This window comes from Ranitomeya variabilis, chromosome 3 (genome assembly GCF_051348905.1).
Source record: "Ranitomeya variabilis isolate aRanVar5 chromosome 3, aRanVar5.hap1, whole genome shotgun sequence".
In the NCBI taxonomy this organism is placed as follows: Eukaryota; Metazoa; Chordata; class Amphibia; order Anura; family Dendrobatidae; genus Ranitomeya; species Ranitomeya variabilis.
Window position 1 is genome coordinate 395,078,320 of NC_135234.1, and position 13,690 is coordinate 395,092,009.

Consider the following 13,690-nt stretch of genomic DNA (forward strand, 5'->3'; position numbering starts at 1 on the left):
AAATGTGCAATGTCATTTTCGTCTGCCGGCAAAGTGAATGAGAAATTCACTTTGCCGTTCAGACACACCGCAAAAAAACGCGGCGCTTTTGTCTGCAAACACGCCGGCGTAAAAAGAATTGACATGTCAATTCTTTACGCAGCGGCGTGTCTGCGTATCCCCCTAGGGCCCCATATTACCTTCCACACACAGCGCCTTTGTCCTGGGTGTCGGCGTCTTTGTACGGAGGGGTTGACACCCAGGACCGGACGTGACGTCGGACAGGAAGAGGGAAGCCCCCGCCCCCCAGTGAAGCAGCATGGAGTCCTTCTGTGTGTGTGTGTGCGTGTGTGTGCGTGTGTGTGCGTGTGTGTGCGTGTGTGTGTCCCCATGCGACGCTAGTGCCACCATTGTGCTAAGTCGCCGTATGGGACTACTACTCCCATCCGGTATTAGGATGGGAGAGTTGTCCCTGTGTCCGGCGACTTAGCACAATTGTAAAGTTACACAAAACACCTACACACAATACACATACATGACACACAGTACATACAACATATAACACAGAGTATATACTCACCAACAGCACACTGGTAGGCGAAGCCTTCGATCCTCCAGGAAAAAATCCAAAAATAATAAACCAAATTCATACTCCCTGTCCGCAGAATCCATAAAACGAGTGTCCCACGCCGATCGGCTGCTCTCCGGCGATACACTGCCAGGAGCGAAGCTCCTAGCAGTGTATCGCGTACTGTTCCGGAGTTCAATGACTCCGGCGTCTCGGTTAACAGCAGTACAGCTGCGTTGAACTTTCCCACGCAGCACTGCCGTTAAGCGAGAGTGCCGGGGTCAATGACCGCCGGTAAACTCGCTCGCGCATGCGCAGTGACACACCGACAGGAACTATGGCTCCTGTCAGTGTGTTGCTGCAGCCGTGGAGAGCAGACATATCTCTGGATGTGTCTGTTCTCCATGGAAAATCTTGATACGTGGCACTTAAATATGTGGCAATTAAATACGTGACACGTGGCACTTATACGTGATACGTGTCACTTAAATACGTGGCACTGAAATACGTGATACGTGGCACTTTGATACGTGGCACGTGTCTCTTAAATACGTGGCACGTGAAACTGAAAGATGTGGCACGTGGCACTTTGATACGTGGCACGTGGCACTTTGATACGTGGCACGTGGCACTGAAATATGTGGCACGTGGCACTTTGATACGTGGCACGTGGCACTTTGATACGTGGCACGTGGCACTTTGATACGTGGCACTGAAATGTGTGGCACGTGGCACTTTGATACGTGGCACGTGGCACTTAAATACGTGGCACGTGGCACTGAAATATGTGGCACGTGGCACTTTGATACGTGGCACGTGTCTCTTAAATACGTGGCACGTGGCACTGAAAGATGTGGCACGTGGCACTTTGATACGTGGCACGTGGCACTTTGATACGTGGCACGTGGCACTGAAATATGTGGCACGTGGCACTTTGATACGTGGCACTTTGATACGTGGCACGTGGCACTTTGATACGTGGCACGTGGCACTTTGATACGTGGCACGTGGCACTTTGATACGTGGCACTGAAATATGTGGCACGTGGCACTTTGATACGTGGCACGTGTCACTTAAATACGTGGCACGTGGCACTGAAATATGTGGGACACGTTGCACAAAAAAGTTACATGTAGTTTTTTTTGTGTCGACGGTCCGCCGAAGCACGACGCATCCGTCGCACGACGGATGCGACATGTGGCAATCCGTCGCAATGCGTCGCTAATGCAAGCCAATGGAGAAAAAACGCATCCTGCAAGCACTTTTGCAGGATGCGTTTTTTCTCCAACGACGCATTGCGACGGAAGCCAAAAAACGCTAGTGTGAAAGTAGCCTAACCCTAGCCCTAACCCTAACCCTAAATTTAGCCCCAACCCTAACCCTAACTCTAACCCTAACCCTAACTCTAACTCTAACCCTAACCCTAACCCTAACCCTAATTTTAGCCCCAACTTGTCTTCTCCTGCCGGCCGGCAGATGGCAGCAGATGGCGGGCGCACTGCGCATGCGCCCGCCATGATGAAAAAGCCGGCCGGCAGGAGAAGACAGAAGAGGACCCAGGGACCCCGGGTGAGTATGATAGGGTCCCCGAATCCCCCTATTTCTCTGTCCTCTGATGTGCGATCACATCAGAGGACAGAGAAATAACTGATCGCTTTTTTTTTTTTTTTTTTTTTTGCGGTCGCCGGTAAACTGTTAATTACCGGCGATCGCAAAGCAGGGGTCGGTGCAAATCGACCCCGATCATGTTCTTTGGGGTCTCGGCTACCCCCGGCAGCCGAGACCCCAAAGAACATCCGGGTGCCGGGCGGCGGGCGTACTGCGCGTGCGCCCGCCATTTTTTCCCGGAAAAAAGATGGCGGCGCCCATGGGGAGACACGAGGAGCACCGGGGGAGGTAGGTAAGTATTGGGGGGCTATTGGGGGCCATCGGGGACCACATTTCTCTGTCCTCCGATGTGCGATCACATCGGAGGACAGAGAAATTAAACGGCAAATCGCGTTTTTTTTTTTTTTGTTGCGACCGCCGGTAAACGGTTAATTACCGGCGATCGCAACTCGGGGGTCGGTAAAAACCCCCCGAATCATGTTCTCTGGGGTCTCGGCTACCCTCGGCAACCGAGACCCCAGAGAAAATCCGACTCTGGGGGGCGCTATTCACTTTTTCCACAGCGCCGTTAATTAACGGCGCTGTGGTTTAAGTACCCTTAGCGGCCGCCGTTAAAAGGCGTATCGGCGGTCGTTAAGGGGTTAAAGCCCTCGTGCATTAAAAAACAAACAAAAACAAGTGCTAATACAGGTTTGTCATTGGAAAAATAAAAAAAGTTACGGCTCTTGGAAAAAAGGAAAACAAAATTAAACCACATAAAACAAAAATTTGCTCTGATGGGAAGTGGTCGATAATATGCTGCCATTGGTGTCAGTGGCCTATTCCATTCCATTACAGTAGCAAGGTGACATTAACCCCTTATTACCCCATATCCCACCGCTACAGGGGAGTGGGAAGAAAGAGGCTAAGTGCTAGAATAGGCGCATCTTACAGATGTGCCTTTTCTGGGGTAGCTTGGGGCAGATGTTTTTAGCCGGGGGGGGGGGGGGGCAATAACCATGGTCCCTCTCTAGGCTATTAATATCTGCCCTCAGTCACTGGCTTTCCCTCTCTGGCGGAGAAAATTACGCGGGAGCCCACGCCAGTTTTTTCCGTGAATTAACCCTTTAATTTAACACCTAGAGCTCCCAAATGTTGCACAGACACACACACTACTAACATTATTAGTGAGGGATATATAAAAATATAACGGATATGCAGTGGTTTACTGTATGTAAACCATGTCTCATATCCTGTCAGGTTCGGTAAGGACTTAGCAAAAGCCGACAATTGAATTACCGGCTTTTATGCTATCAAGCTCTGTATTAAATATAAATAAATATATATATATATATGTGCGTCTCAGAGACATACAGTGTATATATATATATATATATATATATATATATATATATATATATATATACAGTTAGGTCCATATATATTTGGACAGAGACAACATTTTTCTAATTTTGGTTATAGACATTACCACAATGAATTTTAAACAAAACAATTCAGATACAGTTGAAGTTCAGACTTTCAGCTTTCATTTGAGGGTATCCACATTAAAATTGGATGAAGGGTTTAGGAGTTTCAGCTCCTTAACGTGTGCCACCCTGTTTTTAAAGGGACCAAAAGTAATTGGACAATTGACTCCAAGGCTATTTCATGGACAGGTGTGGGCAATCCCTTCATTATATCATTCTCAATTAAGCAGATAAAAGGCCTGGAGTTGATTTGAGGTGTGGTGCTTGCATTTGGAAGGTTTTGCTGTGAAGTAAACATACGGTCAAAGGAGTACTCCATGCAGGTGAAACATGCCACCCTAAAGCTGTGAAAACAGAAAAAATGCATCCGAGAAATTGCTACAATATTAGGAGTGGCAAAATCTACAGTTTGGTACATCCTGAGTAAGAAAGAAAGCACTGGTGAACTCATCAATGCAAAAAGACCTGGGCGCCCACGGAAGACAACAGTGGTGGATGATCGCAGAATAATCTCCATGGCGAAGAGAAACCCCTTCACAACAGCCAACCAAGTGAACAACACTCTCCAGGAGGTAGGCGTATCAATATCCAAATCTACCATAAAGAGAAGACTGCATGAAAGTAAATACAGAGGGTTCACTGCACGGTGCAAGCCACTCATAAGCATCAAGAAGAAAAAGGCTAGACTGGACTTTGCTAAAAAACATCTAAAAAAGCCAGCACAGTTCTGGAAGAACATTCTTTGGACAGATGAAACCAAGATCAACCTCTACCAGAACGATGGAAAGAGAAAAGTATGGCGAAGGCTTGGTACAGCTCATGATCCAAAGCATACCACATCATCTGTAAAACCCGGCGGAGGCAGTGTGATGGCTTGGGCATGCATGGCTGCCAGTGGCACTGGGTCACTAGTGTTTATGGATGATGTGACACAGGACAGAAGCAGCCAAATGAATTCTGAGGTATTCAGAGACATACTGTGTGCTCAGATCCAGCCAAATGCAGCCAAACTGATTGGTCGTTGCTTCGTACTACAGATGGACAATGACCCAAAACATAAAGCCAAAGCAACCCAGGAGTTTATTAAAGCAAAGAAGTGGAATATTCTTGAATGGCCAACTCAGTCTCCTGATCTCAACCCAATTGAGTATGCATTTCACTTGTTAAAGACTAAACTTCAGACAGAAAGGCCCACAAACAAACAGCAACTGAAAACCACCGCAGTGAAGGCCTGGCAGAGCATCAAAAAGGAGGAAACACAGCGTCTGGTGATGTCCATGAGTTCAAGACTTCAGGCAGTCATTGCCAACAAAGGGTTTTCAACCAAGTACTTGAAATGAACATTTTATTTAAAACTATTTAATCTGTCCAATTACTTTTGGTCCCTTTAAAAACAAGGTGGCACATGTTAAGGAGCTGAGACTCCTAAACCCTTCATCCAATTTTAATGTGGATACCCTCAAATGAAAGCTGAAAGTCTGAACTTCAACTGCAGCTGAATTGTTTTGTTTAAAATTCATTGCGGTAATGTCTATAACCAAAATTAGAAAAATGTTGTCTCTGTCCAAATATATATGGACCTAACTGTATATATATATATATATACACACTGTATATAGACTGTACATATGTTTTCACGAATATTTGAGCCCATGGATCCATTCTATGTCCATTTGGCAAGCCGGCGAGAAGATCTTGCCGTACGGATTCCATACGGATGCCATATGGATGACACACGGATACTTTTTGGAGAAAAAAATCGCATCCTCGCATTGAATAAAGATCACTGCTCAGGAACTTTTCTGCGTATCTAAGTCGTAAAAAACGGACCATATTTTTATACGTTAGGTGTGAAGCCGGCCTTAAAGAAGCACTCTCATTAAGTTTTTTCTTCATTAAAGTATGGTAGGCTGGAGACAGTTTGATACTACCGGTCACAGGAGGTGCTTGAATCTGGATGTTACTGTGTTGGGAGTGTGTGATGGGAGAATGCTGAATGGGGGTTTGGTGTGAACCCCTGGATCTTGATTGTGTAGAAAAACTTTGGTTATCATTATACACGTAATGGTGGCTTTGGTTGCCACTACTGTGAGGTGGGACAGGAGATGGATGTGGCTCACGACCCTCTAGCAGAGCTGAATTTGGCTCTCGGGGTCAGAAAGGTTGGGGACCACTGCATTAGAGGTCGCCAGTGTTGTGTGAAGGTGTCTGATTTTAAGTCTCTGGCCAGTTTTTGTCCCCTTGCGCTTAACCCATGGTGCAGAAGCAAAGCTGTCTCTACTTGAAGCATTGGAGAACTCACAGTTTGGGTTAAGGGCGCAGCTATGCCACTGGTCCAAACTATCAATCTACAGGAGTGCACCATTACCCAGAAAGCTGGAAGCCTGGAGGCAGGGAAGTAGTGTGCTCCTGAAGATTGGTCTTGCAACAGCCCCTGAAGATGTCTTCTTATGTCTTTTGTATACAGGTTGTCAGAAAGATGACTTGATATTTATTACCTTTACCACTGACATCAAGGGTCCTTTTATGGATGTCTTTACCATCAAACAGTTCAAGAGTATATAGACCACGGTCGGAGTCCATAGGATTATTTATTTGAAGCCATACTTGGTTGTCTGTGCTGCCAGATTTATCCTTTTCCGTACTGGCCATTTTCTCTGTTCTGTGGATAGAAATGACTGTTTCATTTATACGGGTATTTAAATGGCAATTATGTCACCATAGATTACATAGTGAATATAGAAACCTAAACATGCATGTACAGCTAGTCAGTCTGTGACTGTGAATGGCATCCTTGTAGTCTGCTTACATAGACAAGCTATATAAAGCAGTGGCGGATAGCCTGGGTATCATTGGAGCCAAATATCCAGTCTCTAACATTTTTATTTGGTCTATGTTAAAAATAATTTTATTTAAAGGGAACCTGTCACCCCCAAAATCGAAGATGAGCTAAGCCCACCAGCATCAGGGGCTTATCTACAGCATTCTGTAATGCTGTAGATAAGCCCCCGATGTAACCTGAAAGATGAGAAAAAGAAGTTAGATTATACTCACCTGGAGGGGCGGTCCGATCCGATGGGCGTTGCGGTCCGGTCTGGGGCCTCCTATTTTCATAGGATGACGTCCTCTTCTTGTCTTCACGCTGCAGCTCCGGTGCAGGCATACATTGTCTGCCCTGTTGAGGACAGAGCAAAGTACTGCAGTGCGCAGACGCTGGGCCTCTCTGACCTTTCCCGGAGCCTGCGCACTGCAGTACTTTGCTCTGCCCTCAACAGGGCAGACAAAGTACGCCTGCGCCGGAGCCATGGCGTGAATTCAAAAAGAAGACGTCATCGTAAGAAGATGGGAGGCGCTGGACCGGACCGCGACGCCCATCGGACCGGACCACAGCGGGACCGCCCCCCCAGGTGAGTATTATCTAACCTCTTTTTCTCATCTTTCAGGATACATCGGGGGCTTATCTACAGCATTACAGAATGCAGAAACCACCACAGCATCACTCTCCACCTTCATTGGACGCCCCTCAGCAGGGTCACGGGCCGGGTCTAGCCACCGTGACAACCCCAGAACTGAGACAGAGAGGCCCGGTACCGGGTACCCCTCGGCTCTGCGGCAGTGGGGGCGCTCCAACTTGGCGTCACGAACAGGATCTACTTAAGCCTGAAGAATCAGGTCATGTGTGCCTTGTGTGATTTATTATACTTGGACTGTGACTTATTGCAAAGACTGTGTATTGCCACTTGCCGCAGGTATGGAAGGCGCCCCTACTCCCCCGGCTGATTCTGCTCCCCTGACCGATCCTGCTCTCCTGACCGATCCCGCTCCCGCGACCGATCCTGCTCTCCTGACCGATCCCGCTCCCGCGACCGCTCCTCACCCCAACAATAACTGTTTCCTCTCGGTGGAGCGGGTGATCCTCACCCCCGACACGATGGGGAGACTGGTGCCTCCACTACCGACCAAGATGGGAGAACCCATAGACGTGAACTCAGAAGGGGTGATCCTCCAGTGGGACACCCCCTGGATCGGGCCAGATGGAGCTCGGGAGGAGGGCCTCACCCTTGCCGTGCTCACTTGGGAAAAATATAAACAATGCTTGATCCTACATTGGAAAAACCGAAAAGAGACAGAACAAACTGACGCGCCAAAAATGATACACCCAAAGCCTGCGCATGGCAGGAAAGACGTGATAAAGCGGGGAACTGTGCTGGCCTTTCACCCAAAGTGGGGTTGGGGCTCCATACAGGAACCGGGACTACCGACTGACGTCTTCGTTACCAGTTGCAACGTGAAGACTCCTTTCCGCAACCGGATATATACATATGCAGCGCCCCAGAGTCCTGGTCGTTGCAGTACTGATGCTCCGCCGCTAAGGGGGGCTATGGTACGTCTGATGGCACTGAAGGAGTTCACCTGACCAGGTATCACAGACACCAATACACTTCACAGTTTGGCCTCCAGGGGGAGCTAAGGGTGCTATGTATTAGGCCACTCCTCACAATCTGGTAAAACTGGGGGCTAGATAGGAAGTTAGGGAGAAGCTGACTGGGTCGGAACCAGGCAACATCCTGTGACAGAGGGTGTTGCAGGGGAAGATTCAGGGGGGTCCCTGTCAGGGGTGGGATCCTGACAGAGGCCTAGCGAACAGAAAGTACGTTACGGGACCGCGCCTGCACTTCATCGCGGCGGTACCCCAAGAAAGGACAAGAAGCGAGGTTTATTGTGTTGAGTGAGAAACGAGATCAACGCAACAAGGAGAAACACCAGTAGGAGTCGTGCTGTAAGACGAGGCAACATCCTACTGAGGCGCGTAGCCGGTGGCCGGAACGCCAAGGAAGTATTGAGCTCCAGGCCTTACTTCAAACCTACGGCAGGACAGTCAGTTATAGGCGGGCTGTCTCACCCAAAATCACCTAAGCAGACACAGGGGGCAACATCTGGAGAGGGGCGACTCTAGGGTCCCGGAAGACCTCCGAGCCTACCCGTCATACGGGTGCGTCCTAGCCATATCATCTGGGGGGACGAAACAGAACATCATAATCGAGTTGTGAGGGAACTTCAGAAACAGACACAACAGTTGTGAGGACTATCCCGTAATCACAGCAGGGAAGGACTACAACACACAAGCGCTAGAAGGTAGGCACAGATTTCCACCTGCAAAGGGAACTCTGGAGGTGCCATCGGACCGGCTGGACTCACGCAGCCCGGTTAACCGTATTTCGGACTGAGGATCCTGAAGCCTTCAGTAAAGAGGTAAAGAGACTGTAACCTGGTGTCCTTGTTATTTACTGCGACCGGCACCGCACACCACCACAGCATCACTCTCCACCTTCATTGGACGCCCCTCAGCAGGGTCACGGGCCGGGTCTAGCCACCGTGACAACCCCAGAACTGAGACAGAGAGGCCCGGTACCGGGTACCCCTCGGCCCTGCGGCAGTGGGGGCGCTCCACATAAACCCCCATGTCCATACTCCCCATCTAGGAGGTAACATAATATTATTGGTATATGCTAAGTCAGTGAGTAAGTCATCTACTACAGAAATGGAAATAGGACATACTTGTGGTGCCACACTGGATTCATGACATCCGTGAACTGTTTCATATCACTGTAGATTTTAATCCCTTCAGCCGTGCCTTGGCATTTTAGAGGAGAGGCAGAAAGTGCTTACAGAACAACAGACAGAATAATCAGTTTATACAGCATGCATTTACAGTAAATGTATATAGCTTTTAATAAATGGTTGTAATAAAGGCAAACTTGAATTCTTATTAGATCACACTGTCAAAGATGAGCATAATTCTAATTTCTGTAGCATTACTTATGTAAATATCAATGTCCAAAATTAACGTATCTTATTACTTTAAAAAATGAATTTAAAACCCTAAGGCAATGTTCACACAATACAAAAAATATCCGCAACTGAGTTCACACTGGTTGTAAATTTCTCCCTGCTCCATTTACTATGCACTGAACATGGTGAAAACCTCAATGAAAATTTGCATAATAATGTACATACTACAGATTGGAAATTCTTGCAATGCTTTAATTCTCATATAAATTATTTTCTGTGGCGTGTAATTGGGATCTCGAAAACCCAATTTACTTGTATTATACTGTAAATTGTTGCAGATTTACAGTATGGAATCCACACCACAAATCCACGATGTGTGAACTTGACCTTATACAAATCACACATAGTTTTGCAGTGAGATAGGGAGAGCAGACTGTCAGTCATTACATGTCTCACACTGGTAACTTCCCCTTTCATTTAAATAGGCTCTGGAGGCAGAGTCTCAGGGAGATCAGTGTCCGAACCAAAGATCTTAACCTCTGCATGACTGTGCGATTTTCCTTTTTTGCGCTTTCTTTTTTTCCTTCTCTTTTAAGAGCCAGAACTTTTTTATTTTTCTGTCAATATGGCCATGTGAGGGCTTGCTTTCAGGGGGATGAATTTTACTTTTAAATGGCACCATTGAATTTACCATATAGTGTACTAGAAAGTAGAAAAAAATTCAAGTGCGGTGAAATTGCAGAAAAAGTGCAATTTCGCCATTGTTTTATGTTTTTTTTTTATTTTCAATGTTCACTATATAGTAAAACTAACCTGGCAATATGATATGAGTATGCAGATACCAAACATTTAAGTCTTTATTTCATTTACGTAGTAAAAAAATCTGAAATTTGTAAGAACATTTTTTTTTTTGCTTATGTCGCCATTTTCCATAGCGTTTTCACTTTTCAGGATTTTACTTTTTACTATCTACCCTTTAGGAGACTTGGAGCTGCAACAGTCCGATCGCCTGTGCAACACATAGCAGTAATTACAATTTCTAATGAACTCGTGGTCAGCTTTCATAGGAGAATCGTCCTTTCTCCAGATGCCCGATTGTCATCACAACCCATCGGTGCCCCGCGATCATGTGACAGGGCTCTGATGGGTGGTGTTTGTGATGCCCTTCCAGCTGGCATGTGTTAAATCCCGCTGTCAATCACTGGTTAACAACAGCGGGTGGACCACCGCTCCACCTGTGGCTGTTAGAAACACTTGATAGCTGATTAAATCAGCCAACAAGTGCGGGAAAATATGTGGGCTCAGCAACGGAGCCCACATCAAAGTCAGGGACCCGCCTTTGATGTAAATATATACGTTAAAGGTCATGAAGGGGTTAGAGGGAGCCTGTCACATAAAAAAAACAACAATCTGCAAATAATTGGTTAATCTGCAGGTTAATAGCATTCTGAACCTGCCTGGTGCCCACAGTTAGAGCCCCGCCACTGCCGAGAGGAAATTTACTTTATTCCTCCCGGCAGCATTCAGGTTTTAGTCACAGGTTGTGCTGGCACAGGTTCAGTCATAGCCATGTGTATAGAGAAGGGTGGCTGGGCAAGACTGACATTCAGACCTAATGCTGAGCTGCTGTCAGTGTCGAGGGACCGATGACAGCAACCAATCTCTATCCACAGAGCATTGACTGAACCTGTGCTGGTGTCGTCCCCGTGACTGAACGGCGTAGGCTTCAGGGGGAATAAAATTAATTTCTTCCTGGCAGCAGGGGCTCTAAGTGCAGGCACCAAGTACCGTAGGTTCAGAACGCTATTAATCTGCAGATTAACAGCGTTTTTTCACGTGACAAATTCCCTTTAAAGAGGCTCCGCCACAAAAAAACCCAAGAATATTTATCACCTTCTCACACAACAGTGGTAAATATATGATCACTGGGGGCATCACAGTTGAGACTTCTACAACCAGTAGAACGTGGGGTCCTGAGCTCTCGACCCTGCCTCAGTACACAACCACACTGAGAAGGGGTTTCAATGGATTAACGGCCACACATGCATATGGCTGCTCTATGCAATGCCTATGGGACTAACAAATAGTGGAGTGTCCCTATCATTACCATAGATATTCTATGGAGCTTCCAAGTCCAGGAGTGACCGCGGCTCCATTCAATCCATCTCACTTGGTTGGACCCTGTTCTAATGATTTAAGACCAACAGTAATGGATCAGTGACCCTTTGAATAGGTGATAAATGTTATTTTGTGAGCTAACCCCAATAAATACACGTAGAATTGATTCTTGTTGGTGTTGGTGGAAGCTGTGTTTCATCTATTTCTGTAGTCCACATGATGCATCTCTGGTCTCAAATATCATTACAGTCTATTTTCATGCAAGCTATAAATATAGGGGATTAGTACGGCTGACCTTTTTAATGACATGCGTACCTGTTGTGTATACACTTTCCAGTATGCAGTAAAATGTCACTGCAAATCTATCATATATCTCAAAGGTGTAACCTTTTTGTAATTTAATAGTTTGCATTTGCCAGTTTGAGAATACTTACCACTTATTCTCGAAATTTCCTTTATTACATCTTGAAATCCTGAAACAATACATAACTATATAAACATGAATTTTATGTAAAATGCATACACTTCTTTACATCTATCAGTATATTTGATCATATTAAATTGACTTCTATATAGAATAAAAGTAAACGTTCAAACACAATTGTTCACACTATTTCCTTGTTCCCGTCAGTGAGAAAAAAAGTGACATCTTTACCTATCATGATCAAAAAGAGTCTGTCTCTTACTAGGCACCTAGCCAGCCACTTTTTGATACTTCCATGTTTTTGCTGTTTTTATTTGTGTAGTGCCACAATGTCTCCGCAAATAGATCATCAACACATACATCAGTCCTTGTCTTAAAGGCTCACATATGCATTACACTGAAATCAGCCGAACTTGCCTGCATCGGGCGCCGGCTGGCAGTCAAATGCTATGACGGAAGAGAGAAGACTCAAGCAAGGGCCAATGCTTTTGTTCTCATGGACTTAAACAGAGGAATCTGAAAGCAGCTATCTCAGTCTCTTATCTCATGAGCAACAAAATTGGACTTTTAATTACAAACAGTCCAATCCTAGTCATGAGGTCCTCATACACACATTAGATACTTGGTCACTTTTGCCCAAATCTGCTAATGTTTAAAGGGGCTTTAATATGCTATGCAACTCAAACATCAATATTAAACTTTGCTGTTCAAGGCTCTCCCAGATAACGTAACCTTCCTTCAATGGAAGTCTTCAAACAGAGGCTGGATAGACATATGTCTGGGATGGTTTAGTGAATCCTGCATTGAGCAGGGAGTTGGACACAATGACCCTGGAGGTCCCTTCCAACTTTAACATTCTATGAGTCTATGATTCTAATCCAAGATATCTGAAATATCGTTTCTATATTTCATCAAAACTTCTGGTTATCCAGAAAGGTCTCTACTGTCATGCACAGTGTAGGAAAGGCTAAGTACAACACAAAGGGATAAGGGGAAGGGAACCAAACACTAGGGAAGGGGGGAGTGGAGACCCTAGACAGATCTAATGTCACTTGTCTGCCTTATCGTCCCGTTATAGGTTCTGCACCTATCGCCGAGCAGGATACCTAATCCCTGCCTGACCCTGGCGATAAGCCCTGCACTGGGAAGGGCTTTTATAGGTACAGAAGGAGTGTCTAGTGAATCAATTTAATTGGTATAACCACAGTACTATTTGAAAACGTTGGCAATATGTTCTGTGAATAAAAAATGCTAAGAAAAGCCCCTCTCTGTTTTGGTGTGGTCTGTGGACCGGGACAGCCAACCGACTTTATGCAGTGGTGTCCCGTGCCATGCAGTTACTATTCACCTGGCGTCTCACTTTCACTGATATCTTTATACTTGGAAATTAGATACCGGTGAAATCAATGATGGAACACGGAGCTGAATAGTTCCTTCTTCGAATACATCATACTATGTGGGGACATCATACAGTATGTGTAGACTGTGGGGGCATCATATTGTATTGGGATCTGTTGATCAAGATACAAGGACTGCATAACAGGAGCTGAATGATTTACTGCTTTATATAAACTTCATAAAAACAGCGAATTATATGGCGTTTATTTGCTGCTACAGATGAGAATGCAAATGACAAGAAATAATATTAATAAGCAGAATTAAGTTCGGATGGTTGGTACGGCCCTCCAGAACAGTTATAGTCTTTCATGTTACTCCTTCGAAAAATTAATTGTC

General features: G+C 45.8%; 1 protein-coding gene across 2 annotated transcripts in view; it reads right to left on the minus strand.

Moving 5' to 3' along the window:
• The window catches only part of MYOM3 (myomesin 3), a 224,977-nt gene that overhangs the window by 18,661 nt on the left and 192,626 nt on the right, over positions 1 to 13,690 (minus strand). For both annotated transcript variants that reach the window (XM_077296109.1, XM_077296108.1), the window contains exons 30-32: positions 11,967 to 12,005; positions 9,181 to 9,286; positions 6,120 to 6,283 (exon numbers count right to left, since the gene is read on the minus strand). In XM_077296109.1, coding sequence (XP_077152224.1) covers positions 6,120 to 6,283; positions 9,181 to 9,286; positions 11,967 to 12,005 — 309 coding nt within the window. The remainder of the gene's footprint in view (positions 1 to 6,119; positions 6,284 to 9,180; positions 9,287 to 11,966; positions 12,006 to 13,690) is intronic.